The sequence below is a fragment of the Macaca nemestrina genome, chromosome 12 (genome assembly GCF_043159975.1).
Source record: "Macaca nemestrina isolate mMacNem1 chromosome 12, mMacNem.hap1, whole genome shotgun sequence".
Lineage (NCBI taxonomy): Eukaryota > Metazoa > Chordata > Mammalia > Primates > Cercopithecidae > Macaca > Macaca nemestrina.
This window is the reverse complement of record NC_092136.1, coordinates 20,731,585-20,744,429: the sequence shown is the minus strand read 5'-3', so window position 1 is coordinate 20,744,429 and position 12,845 is coordinate 20,731,585. Positions and strand designations below refer to the sequence as shown.

Genomic DNA, 12,845 nt, shown 5'->3' with positions numbered 1-12,845 from the left:
CTCGGAGGAGGTCCTGGCTGGTATCCTCCTGGGTACCTTGGCCTCACAGGCCACCAAGTTCCAGAGGCTACAGGCAGCTAGCCTGCCAGCTGCCACCCCTGAGTTGACAAGAGCCAGGCAATAGCCAAAGGGAGACGGGGGCGGGGGGAGGGGGAAAGATGAGAGAGGAGGAGGGGCAATGGAACAGGAGACACAAGATGGCCCTGGGGTAGAGGAGGCAGAACGGGAGGGTGGTCAGCACGGAGCAGAGGCGGCGGCCACCACAGCCTGTGGGCAGACACATGTGCCCAGATGATCTCCTCTGCTAAGCAGCACCCAGGGCCCTCGCCCTTCACTGCTGCCGGAGGGAAGGAGAATGTTTTGAGAGAAACTGAGACGGACTCTTCTCGAAATGGATGTACAAAGACTTCTTTGCCTGGTGCTGTAGCTTCTTCAGGGCCTGGGACCCAGGGCGTCTGCTTGGCTCTGTCTGGGGAATAGCTCAGGGTGGAAGGGGTGGGATGAGGGGCAAACTCCCCGCCCAGATACGCCCTCCCTCTGGGCAGAGCTGCAGGCGGAGCGAGGTCCTCAGCGCGCCCTGACCTCGGCTCCATGAGGTGTGCATGTGTATAGCCTTCCTTTCTACCTTGGGGGTAAGGAGACTGCCCCAAGTTGGTGGTTTAGGAGAATCCCAGGGGGCCTGGTACCAGGATGCACAGCCCCTAGCTCTGATTCCCCCAACTCCCAAGCAGGTGGATGGAGAGACAAGGGAGGGTGGGGGCCGCACCCAACTGCCAGGCCTCAGCCCATCTTCTCCCTCTGCCCCCAGCTCACCCGAGAATTCTTCACCAAGGAGCTCACCAAGCACTACCAGGGCAATAACGACACGGACGTCTTCTCTGCCACCTGGAACTCGGTCATGATCACAGTGAGCGACCCCCCAGAGAGGCTGTGAATGTTCAGAGCCACGATGCCCAGTGTTCACGTGCCCACGCCAGGCATCAGTAATCAGACCTGGCCTGGGAATCAGCATCCACGCAGCATTCCAGGCACACTTGATCACAGCCCATACTTGGGATGAAACCTGTTTGCTATCCCTGTCTTGGCTCCCCAAGCAATGGTCATTATGATGATGATAATAACCAGAGCAACTGTTTATGGAGGGCTAAGTGCCTGGTGAGGTAGGAATTGTTACTACCACCCCTGTTATAGAGATGAGGACATTGAAGGCCCAGAGAAGCTGAGTGGCTTTCTCATGGTCACACAGTGGGGACAGGTGGAGCCAGCCCATGCCCAGTCTTCTGATGCCACTCCTTTGCAGAGGCTGTCTGTCCTTCTCTGTCCCTGCCCCGTGTCCTGCTCCTGCCCACCAGACCCTTCTCTGGGATCTCCCCCTAGTTCGGTTGCTGCGGGGTCAACGGGCCTGAAGACTTTAAGTTTGCATCTGTGTTTCGACTCCTGACCCTGGACAGTGAAGAGGTGCCGGAGGCCTGCTGCCGGAGGGAACCCCAAAGTCGGGACGGGGTCCTGCTGAGCCGGGAGGAGTGCCTCCTGGGAAGGAGCCTGTTCCTAAACAAGCAGGTACCAGCCCTGCTCTCCAGACAGGGGAGTGGGTCTATCGGGACTCGGGTGACCAGAGCTGGGTGGGAGGTGCTATCACCCCAGAGGGTCTGAAGCTACCCCAGAGGGTCTGATTCCCAGAGGGAATCCCAGGGGAGTGCTGGCTGTGATATGGGATGCCTGCACCTGAACAGGGGCTGATGGAGGCTCCGTCCAAGCCCCTGAGATCCAACCAAAATGGGGAAGGATGACAGTGGCAGATGGTCTGAGGCTGGAGTGGGCATTTGGGCTGGGGCTCAGGGGTAAGTAGGAGTTTTCCAGTGTTTCCTGAGTTTCTGATAATGCAGGTCCAAAGGGAGGGAGGGGGAGAGAACAAGAATTACACAATGGGGGGCCCTTCTTAGCCATACACGGTATTTTGGAGGAAGCTCTCACTTGCCATGTGGGGCTGCCCTAAGGGAGCGAGGTCTCCTTGACCTGACTCTCCAAGGTCAGAGAAGCTCCTGGACTTTTCTGGTTCTCTTGCAGCCTGTGGACTTCCTCTCAGCCTTGGAAGAAACCCTTTCCCTTCCTGCACGTGCCATTTCTAGGGAAGACGAGGGGCTGGCTTTGTGTGCCTCCTGCCCACACCCCCGCACGAGTTCACAATGCCCTTGCTCTTAATCCCCTTCTTCCTACTGACCAGCCCCCACCCTGCCAGTGTGGGTGTGTGACCAGGCTAGGCAGGAGGAGAGGGAGGGAGAGGATGAGGATGATCTAAGCCTGGGCCCTGGGCCCTTGCTTGAGTAGGACTTTAACGAGGGTCTCATGGAGAGTTCCAGATGCAAGAGACACAGCAGGGGACAGGAGACAAGGCCCCTGTTCCTTCGAGGCTCACAATCTCAGAGGAAGTGCAAGATGAATAAGCAGCAAACAAACGAGAAGTAATCATTTCACATGGTCATGATTGCTGCGAAGAAATAATACCCTACAGATGAGGGGCTATAATGGGCCTTGGGCGGGGGCTTAAGGCAGAGTTTGCAGAGTCCCAGAGGAGGTGACAGTGAGCAGAGGCCTGGGTCTTGGGGCTCTGGCGGGCCCTTTCCAGCCTCAGCTCTGCCCCAGGAACTCAGCCCCTCTGGCCCTGGCACCTCCACATGGATTCCTGAGGCCCTGAGGGCCACATTCTCTGTGTCCCTCCTCATCCTGCCTTCCTGCACTGGGGGAAAGAGGCTCAGTAGAGAAATGAGGGCCCTGAGTTGAGGCCACTGTGGACGTGGGGCAGAGAGACCTGCTGTGGGGAGCAGGTGCAGGGTGGGGAGGGGCGTTTCAGGCTTCCATGGCAGGTAGGGATGGGCTGTTAACTGCTGCATTGTCTTCGCCAAGACACCCTCTCTGGACCTCACATTCCATACGTTGGCAGAGGCTGCTGGCTGCCCCCTATGTTCCATTCACCCCCGCTCCCCTGTGAAGAGAATGGTTCTCACACCCCATGACCGCCAGCTAGAGGCTGCGCTTCCCAGCCTGCCTTGCAGCTAGACCATGTGACCGAGTTCTGGTCAACCGGAGGCGAGCAGAGGTGATTTGTGCAACTTGACTCGCATCCTTAAGAGAAAGTGCTGTGTCCACCCCTCCTTTTTTCTCTGTCTGGGACTTGGCAGAGGGAGGTGGCCCCTAGGATGGCAGAGCATCCAGAGAGAAGGAGGCTGGGCCGTGGACAGTCCCATGGTGCAGCGTGACCACCAGAGCGCAGGGTTTTATGTGAAAGACCAGTGAATTTCTCACTTGTGGAAGGGGTCTGAGATGCCCGTTGCCAACAGCCAAACTTAGAGCCTTCTAATGCTACTTGTAAGTTTTTAGGAGGCTTCCCATGGGCCCCGTTCTGCATATAAGATGTGCTTCCCATTTCTGGACTCATCCTCCGTTAGGGTATCTCCTTTCCTCTCCTGGGCATGTCTTCAAAATCGGAGCTCATCAGAGAGGTCCCTGCACAGCCACGTTCCTTCTTTCCAGTGACTCTGTTGTTCCTGAGGACCTGAGATTGGCTCCTGGGGTTTCTTTGCTGAGACATTCACGTCCCTCCTGGGCATTTCTTCCCATTAAAAACCTGCTGCGGTGGGACTGTCTCTATTTGTCTTTTTCTCCAAAGCCCCCTTGCTTAAAGCCCAGGATGCATTTTTTTTTTTTTTTGGAGGCTGAGTCTCGCTCTGTCGCTCAGGCTGGAGTGAAATGGCACAATCCTGGCTCACTGCAACCTCCACCTCCCAGGTTCAAGTGATTCTCCCACCTCAGCCTCTCAAGTAGCTGGGACTACAGGCACGTGCCACCACACCCAGCTAATTTTTGTATTTTTTGGTAGAGACTGGGGTTTCACCATGTTGGCCAGGCTGGTCTCGAACTCCTGACCTCAAATGATCACCCCCTCGGCTTCCCAAAGTGCTGGGATTACAGGCGTGAACCACCGTGCCCGGCCCCAGGATGCATTTCTGACTTTGCTGGCAGGTCCATGGCAAGGATGTGGGAAGAGTTGAGTTCGCTGTGGGGGTTGGGGTGGGGGTGAGGTGTGCAGGGATACGTGGCGTGGCCACAGGGGCATCCTAGTTGCTCTATGGCCCCCTGGTCCACATTGGTGGTGGACCTGGGTAGACAGGGGGCTTTTACACTGGGCCAGTGAGAAAGAACAGCAGGTAAGACCAGGGTGATGGCGGTAAAGACAGACAGGTGTGTGGATCTGAGAAATGTTCAGGAGGCAAAATCTACCAGCCTTCGTGATGGGTCCTCATTGGAGGAGGGGCAGGAGGAGTTGGTGAGTGACTGGCTTCTGGTTTGGGGAAGATCTTGCATTCAGTCTAGGGCATGTTGAGTCTAAGAAACCTTTGGAGGCCAGGCACGGTGGCTCATGCCTGTAATCCCAACACTTTGGGAGGCCGAGGCCGGCGGATCACCTGTGGTCAGGAGTTCAAGACCAGCCCGGCCAACATGGAGAAACCCCATCTCTAAAAATACAAAAATTAGCCTGGCATGGTGGCATATGCCTATAATCCCAGCTACTTGGGAGGCTGAGGCAGGAGAATCACTTGAACCCGGGAGGCAGAGGTTGCGGTGAGCTGAGATCGCGCCACTGCACTTCAGCCTGGGCAACAGAGTGAGACTCCATCTCAAAACAAACAAAAAAAAGCCTTTGGAACAGCCGAGCAGAGGTGCCCAGTGGGCAGTTGGGTGTATGGGGTGGAGCTGGAGGGGGCTGGTGCTGGAGATGTACATGTGGGAAGCATTGCATGTAGGTGACCATTGTGGTGGCAACCGGGCCTGGCAGCCCCTTGTCAGATTAGGTGGGGGGTGACTGTGGGTGGCAGCAGGGGCCAGGGGATGTGCCCACCCAGCAGAGAGGGAGGATGGCACTGGCAACAGCCCACATGGTTAGAGGACTCATAGTCTGTGGTGGCAGGCTAGGGAGAGGCTCCCCGCCATGTGTCTCGCCGGGTGGTGACAGGGGAAACAGTCCTGGGGGAGAGATGGTGGGAGGCAGTGAAGCAACCTCCAGGTGTGTAGATGTAAGCTCTGAGCCACAGCAGGGCCTGGCCCACAGGAGGGAGAACCCAGCCGCCCATGCCAACCCCCTTTCCCTTTAGAACAGAGGAAAGACGGGGAATTTGGAATCCCCCTCAGTGTAAATCCTGGCTTCCCTTCCTCGTGTGTGACGTTAAGCAAGTTAGCCACTGCTCCTCCCTCCCTCCCTTTTATTTTGGGTAAAGTGCAGGTAAGACCCCTCCTTCCTGAGGGGCTGTAATGAGATCAAGTGAGAAAGAGCCCACGAGGCCCCAGCAAAGTTATCAAGAGAGCAGACACTCAGCGTGGGTGGTGGCGTACCGTCCACGCCCCAACCTCCCCAAGGGTGTCTCTGTTCCTGGGAAGCTTCCATTGGCCAACCTGGGCTGCCTGGTTAAGTCCAGGGGCCTGAAGGGTCTTTGGTGCCAAAGCCTAATAGTGGAAGATGAGCTGTCAAGGCCCAGGTGCCACACAGCGGGGCTCAGCTTCCCTCTGCTGGACAAGGTCCCCAGCTTCTTGCCAGTTTCCCCGGGTAAGGCATCTCAAAATTAATTTCATGCTCCAGAAGAGATGTGCTGCTTCTCCTGTCCCCTTCTGGGTGGGTGTGTGTGTGTGTGTGTGTGTGTGTGTGTGTGTGTGAGAGAGAGAGAGAGAGAGAGAGAGAGAGAGAGAGAGAGAGAGACAGATTGTATTGCAATAACACTCAACTCTATGCTCAGACACTTTCCACCACTCAGGATATGCTGAGAGCGCGGCACGGAGAGACAGACAGTAATCCTTGGTAATCCTAACAGGGATTGAGATTGAGAGTTTGCTACTTCCCAACACTCTTCCTAGTGCCTTACCTGCAGTATCTCATTTTATCCTCGCAGCAATCCCATGAGGTAATCTACCTGGCCCCATTGTATAGATGGGGCAACTGAGGCATAGAGAGAGGAAGTAAATAGCCCAAGGTCACACAGCAAGCAAGTGGCAGCGCTGGCTGGGACCCCAGGCAGCCAGGCCCCAGGGCTCACCTGTGTAACCACTGCCAGCTACCACTCTCCTGAGCCATTGCTATTCCCTGTTTGGGAAACCCCTCAAAGAACTTTACAAACCCAGGGTGTGTGCTGGGCCTGCAGGATGTGGAATGATGTGCCTGTGGCTGGTGGGCACGCGGAACGCTGAGGGGATGATGGGAGGGCCAAGGTGTCCCCTGCCAGGGCTGATCCCAAAACAATGCAACTCATCTCTCTTTCCTCGCTTGCAGAGCAGGTTAGTTTTTTTGCAGTTATAGTTCTGCGTTTTAGGGTTCTAATGCCTCAAAATCGCTTAACAAAGGATTTGGGGCTCCAGCATGGGTAAGCTGGCAGATCCGGGATGGACCCTGGGCCTCACTGAATGGATGGGCCAGCCCTGAAGGGACCCCCAGCCACAATGATGTCCTGACCTGGCCTAGGGTAGGGACCCCTGGGTTGCCCTTAGGACTCCGTCCCAGTCATACAGCTCTTTACTGGGCTCCCAGTGCCACAGCAGAGACAAGGCCTGAAGGTCCAATTAAGATCTTTTCTCCTTGTTGTCATCTCTGGGCTTGAGGTCTTTCAAAGCCTGGCCACACACAGCCTGGTCACTAGAAATTACCTTGGGCATCGTCCTATAATGCTGATTCCTGGGCCCCACACCAGACCCACTGACCCAGTGTTATGAGGCGAGGCCTTGGTATCTGCATTGCTAAGCACTTCCCGGATTATTCCCATGCACACTCAGTCCCGAGAGTCTCATGGACCCAGACCGTTGTGCTGGTGGGGTCTGTTTCTATCTGGGTATATCCCGTTTGCTCCATGGGGCTCCAGGGAGGGCTTCTGGGGGCCTTCCCGGCCCAGCTCCTGGTCAGCCTCCAGGCAGGTACTAGGACATCACCTGGCCACTAGTCCCAGATCAGGCCCTGCTGCCCACCTGCCTGGGTACAGCCTCAGTCCCACTTTTGGCCAAAGGGGCTGGGTTTCTGCATGATGGACAACAGAAGTTAGTATGTGAACACCCAGGAATCCCCGGTCTCAACAGAGCCCAGAAATAGCAACCGTCACCGAAAAAGGGCTGGGCATGATCTCTCCACCCCCACCTGGGGACTTGTTCCCTTGCAGGTTCTCAGCCTGGGCCCAGAGAATATGCAGGTTCCTATAAAGGAAGGAAAGTTCTCCCACTTTGAAAATATGTGTCATTCAAAGCAAGTACCATGCATCAGTCTCTGTGGTCAGCATGGGGGAGGGGAGAGTTATGAACATGAAGATGACAGAGATGTGAGGTGCTCAGGGTCAGAGGGGGCCACAGCCATGGACTGGCAGCTCCTGGCTTGGCACTGGCTGGCTTTTTCTCTGTCTCCCCACACCTCATTCCTCTCTGTTTATCTCAATCTCTATCTGGATCTCGATCTCTGTCGCTGTCTCAGTTTATATATATCCAGGATTGCTTAAGAAAGCAGTAAGAGCATGGGAATTAACTCCAGAGCCTGTGGGCTGGGCTGGTTCAGAAAGCTGCCCGAAGGAGGTGGCATGCGAGCAGGGATTTGAACGCTGGAGTGTGTTTCCTTGGGGAAGTGGTTGAAAATCAGAACTCCTGCAGCCAGGCAGGTCACAAGGAACAGTAGGGGAGTGGGTGTGGGACAATAGGGAATGGGGTGGGGGGATCCTGCGGACCCCAGGGAGCACCTGTTGCATCCGAAGGCAGCAGCTGCTGACAGTGCTGATGTGAAAAGGAATAGCTCCCCTTGTTGGTTCTTCTGATTTCTCCAGAGGTTCAGATATTTGTGGGAAATTTCCCAATCTTCCAATCACTGTAGTAGCGACATAAGGCATGGCCTGCACACTGTCAGTTCTCTGCCTCACCTTAGGGGCCGGGTGGCAAGGAGGGTCTTCGGTGCATTGCTGCCAAGTCACTGCTTCTGGGTCTCCTGCTCTGCACCCCCTCCCCACTGTCCTGTCTCAGCAGCCATGTGATAGGGTGAGAGCTCTGGGGACACCTGCCATGAACCCTAGTCCACATGCTGACTCTGACTCCAGGACTCTCACCCCTGGCCATAACTTCACCTCTCATCCCTCCCTCCAAGGGCTGTTACACGGTGATCCTCAACACCTTCGAAACCTACGTCTACCTGGCCGGAGCCCTTGCCATCGGGGTACTGGCCATCGAGGTAAGTAAAGGCCTCCACTTCTTCCGCTCCCCAGGATGAAGCTTCACTTGGAGCCTAGGCAGATGCCCCCAGCCTCCCTCCCTCTTCATTTCCTTCACCTGGGACCCAAGGGGCCCCCACTGTGGACACTATGGGGTGGTAAGCCCGGCTGTGTCTCTGCTGCCTGAGAGTCATTCTTGAACTCTGGAGGTGAAACATGGGAGCCAATGTCCCAGAAGTGGGGATGGGCAGGCCCTGAATGTCATACCCACTCCCTCCCACTCCCCCATCCCCATCCCCACCTCCACCCCAGCTCCATGGTCCAGAGAGATTTCACGCTTGCAGAGGCATCGGCACAGCTGCTTTGAAAGACAGGCTGCAGCCCGTGGTTCGAGATCAGGCCTTTTCTCTGTGGGGTGTTCAGGGCCTATGGGGCCTTACTCACCCATAACGGTGGTCTTAGCCTCCTTTATCTAAGGGCCCCTTGAAAGGTGAGCTCCTGCAGACCGTTTGCAACCACCACTAGGTGGCGCCTCAGCCAAAGGGAGGAGCGGCCGCCTCCCATCTCTGTCCTCTGGGATCTATGTATGCCTGGCTGAACTGAGCGTTGCCCACACCTAACCAAACCCAGGAAGGGGCACTCTGGGGCCTCAGCCAGTCCTCGGCCTGCGGGGGTAGGAAGTCAGGCAGCCGGATCCTCAGCTTCCCCTTCCAGCAGCCTGGGCACCTGGCACCATGAACTTCGCCTTGCCTGGTTTCCCACTGTGCCTGCAGCCCACCGAGTGCAGTTTCGTGGAGGCTACTGGGGATGGCAGAGAGAGAGGGGTCATTTATTATTCATTCATGTATTCAACAAGCACACATTGAGCCCTACTCTGCGCCAGCACTGTTACAGGTGAACAAGTCCCCTCATGGGAAGCAACAATGAACACGATAAATCTGCAGCAAGCCCAGGGAACTCTCAGGAATGTGTCCCATGCAGGAAGAGCATGGGCCCTAGAGTCCGGCTCCCAGCTCTGCCTCGCTCCAGATGCAGCATGTCTGAGTCACAGTTTCTTCATCTGCAAAATGGGCTGATCACCCTGCTCCCAGGGCACAGAGGGATTACAGATGACGGGGACGGCATGCCGCTGGGACTCAGGAAGCAGCATCTATATACTTGATCTGCTGCCTCACTCCCAGCCCAGCCCATGAGCCTGGCTGGCCAGCCCCATGGGAGGCAGAATCCTGCTCAAGACGGATACTTTTACGTGGCCCCGTCCTGGCAGCCCCTCCCCATGCCAGTGAGCCTCCTGGTGATTTGGCCATGACCTGTGGTCTGGGGACTGTTCCCTCGGCTACTTGCAGTGAGCTCTGGCCATGGGGACATCAGCAAATCTGGTCAGTCCGTGAGCTAGGGTCTCCCTGCCCCACCACCCCAGGCCCTCAGCCAGGTGTTCAGGGATGGAGCGCCTAAATCCGGGAAGGGCTGCAGCTGCTTGCCTATTCATAGCAGTCCTGGTAACCTTTACTGAGCATCTTCTAGATAACAGACACATTACGTCATTAGGTAGTTGCATTACACTTATATCTCACCACCTTCCTGTAAGCTGGAGGGGAGCCTGCAGGGGTTGTGAGCATGGGCTCTGGGGTCACAATGCCTGGGACTCAAACCCTGGCTCCCCTGCTGGTGGCTATGTGACCTCAGGTAGGTTACATACCTCCCAAGAAAGCACTTAAAACTGTGCCTGGCACATGGCAAGCTCTGGATACATACTGAGGCCCAGTGCAGGGAAGTACTTTGCCTAAGGACACCCCCTGGTATGTCAGGGAGCTGGATTTGAACCCAAGACTCAGTTTCTAAAGTCTTCCTGATCCCTGACTCCACCAAATAAAGCCAGGTATGGGCTGGTGAGAAGGGCTGGCCCCAGGGGAATGTCAGGAATCCCTACGGGAGGAGTGTGCTAAGAGGGACAGGCATTCACTCTGCCCCGGAGGCAGGTGACCCTTCCCCTGGAGTGGACCAGGCAGCCCACAAAGGGCCCAGCCGGATAAGCCAGTTTCTGCTTTTTTCCCTTTTTTGCAGCTTTTCGCCATGATCTTCGCCATGTGCCTCTTCCGGGGCATCCAGTAGAGGGTGTGGCCTGAGGCCCGAAGACTCGCCCCACCCACCACTGCCCAGCACCCGATGCCCTCCCCTGCCCCTCCCCGCTGTCCTCTTGGCCCCAGGGGAGAAGATGACGCCATCAAAGATGGCCAGGAGAAGGGCCAGGGGCATAGAGCTATTTTTTTAACAAAACAAAATGAAGACAAAAGTATGGACTGATGTATCCTCGCCTGGACTCAGGGCAGGTGCCATGGGCTCTCTGCAGAGACCCCAGCGCCTGGCCCAGGATGTAGGCTGCTCTAGAGACCAAAGGAACACCAGGCCCAGTGCCCCTGTTGGTCCAGCCAGACCCTGGGCCCTCTCTCCTCACTGCACCAGGACCTGATGCCAAGAAAGTGAGGATTTACGCAACGAGGAGGACAAAGCAAATCTCAGAGAAGTCATCAAAGCCCCACAGAGATTCATCTGGCACATCCTTGAGGACTCGGAACCCACAGCGCAATCCCTGGTCCACTGGAGGATGGACTGTCCCCTGTTCACGCCGGGGTCGAGTGAGCTGCTGAAACGGCATCCAAGAATGGCCCAGCTGGCAGGATCCTTGCATTCCCCATCTGTTGGACCAAATAATCTCAAAGGCCCAGAGAGGGGCAGTGGCCCATCCACAGACACACAGCACAGGCATGACGGAATCTGAGTTGTCTCCAGGCTGCTGTCACTGCATCCAGGACTCTGTCAGCTCTGCTGCCCACATGCACCCCTGGCCTCAGCATTCCGGTTCCCCCAGACAAGAGAGGGCAAGCCAGCCAGGAACCGCCTCCTCCCTGCTCTACAGCTAAGAAAACACCATTCCATGACTTCCCACCGTGCCCTCCCTCCTACCTCCCTACACCTCTCTCTCTGAGTCCCCAGGAACACACAGGGGCGCACCTCACATTCCCTTGTCCATACTGCCCACCTCTCCCCACAAGCCACCCCCTTCCCTGTCCTTCCCCAACTCCTCAGCTCCCAGAGTGGAAGAAATCCCCAAGATCATCTGGGTCTCCCTCTCCGCACCCAGAACTGAGGCTTGGGTATCTTCAAGATCCTTGCCAAGACTTCTCCACCCTCTTCTTGCATACCTCCAGGGACAGAGAGCTTACTACCTCCCAAGGCAGCCTCCTGCCTTTGTACTGCTCTGACTTTAGCATCAGCTTAATATACAGAAGAGGTTTCCGTTTTTCTGTGGCTCCGTCCACGGCATCCCACTTGCCTGCTCTTCTTCCTGGAGTGTTAAGGTCACACATTGACTCCCCTGAGCCCTCTTCTCTCCAGACTAAAGAATCCTGAAGGCATCGAGGCCATTTCTGCTGCAACAAGGTTTCCTGTCTCTTCACTGTTCGCCCATTTCTTAGTATTCCCTCCAGGCTTGCACGGGGAGACTCGCAGACGCACACCCACAAGTATTCAGTTCTCAAACTCTAGATGAGTGTTGGCAACTGGATTGCAAGATGCCCCTATCCTGATAGATCAGGGGTGGCTGCTGGAGGCTGTGCTGGGGATCTGAGGTTTGGTCTGGGCTCAGTGAGAGATGCGGTGCAATCCTAATGAGTGATGTCTGCCAGGCACCGTGAGTTTGATTAGTGATGTCTGCCATGGGCAGGGATGGAAGGAGCAGTGTGATGTCTGCTCTCTTTTCTCCCCTCTCTCCCTGTTCAGGAAGAGCTCATTCTGTCTCACAAGCCACCAGCACCCTGTATCAGCCTCCAGCCTCCCCTCAGGCTTTCCAGTCACCAGGGACACTCGGAGTCACAGCCTAAAGCCCAGTGTTCCCCGGCCTGTGCTCCTGCCCCCTTCTGAGATGCAGCCAGAAGCTCTGTGCCTGCTGCAAAGATTCAGGTGGACCCTCCTCCAATCTCCTCCTGCTGTGCCTGCCAGTCCTGGCCCTCCCACCAGGTCTCTGAGCTCAGTCTTACTTTAACAGCTTGCTCTGGCAGCCCCATAAATGACACCTGAGCTCCACAGAAGCTAAGCTCCCGAGACCTAGGGACCTGCCGCTGGTACCGCAGCCCAGCCTGGGGCCTGGGACCTGGGACCTGCCCCTCTTGAACCACCTACTTGCTTAGCCCCAGCTTTTTGGAAGAGGCAAATGTCTGGTCTGAGAATGACAAGGAAAAACAAAAAAACCATGCTGGGCAGGACTGAGGCAAATTGCACAGCTTTATGGCTCTAATCCAGGGGCATCCCAGGCTTCTAGGGCCCATACGAGTCAGAGGGAGAACCCAGGAGAAAGGTCTGGTCACAAAGGGAAATCTGACTAAGGTGGGTTCAAGGGCGGACACAGACTGCTTCTCAATGGCTTTCCACAAATGTGCCAAGGAACCCTCAATCAGCCCAGATTCAGTTCCCCAGCCAGCCGCTGGCCATCCTCTTAGCCTGGAAAGGGAAGACAGGCGGTTTTCTGCTCCTGTTGGCATTCGCCCAGGCTGGTAGCTATTTGCAAGGCTGCCTGAGGCCATTCCTTGAAGGCAAGGCAAAGAAAGCTCAGCCCAAATCAGGCTTGAGCCT

The 12,845-nt window shown here is 56.2% G+C and overlaps 1 protein-coding gene across 6 annotated transcripts in view; it reads left to right on the top strand.

Moving 5' to 3' along the window:
• The window catches only part of LOC105471623 (tetraspanin 18), a 200,815-nt gene extending 188,731 nt beyond the window's left edge, over positions 1-12,084 (top strand). For 3 of the 6 annotated variants that reach the window (XM_011724190.3, XM_011724196.3, XM_011724191.3), the window contains 3 exons: positions 809-907; positions 1,378-1,560; positions 2,068-8,138. In XM_011724190.3, coding sequence (XP_011722492.1) covers positions 809-907; positions 1,378-1,560; positions 2,068-2,202 — 417 coding nt within the window. In that variant the 3' untranslated portion in view covers positions 2,203-8,138. The other 3 variants (XR_011610633.1, XM_011724195.3, XM_071074808.1) reach the window with 3 other exon arrangements.
• Positions 12,085-12,845: the final 761 nt, after the last annotated feature.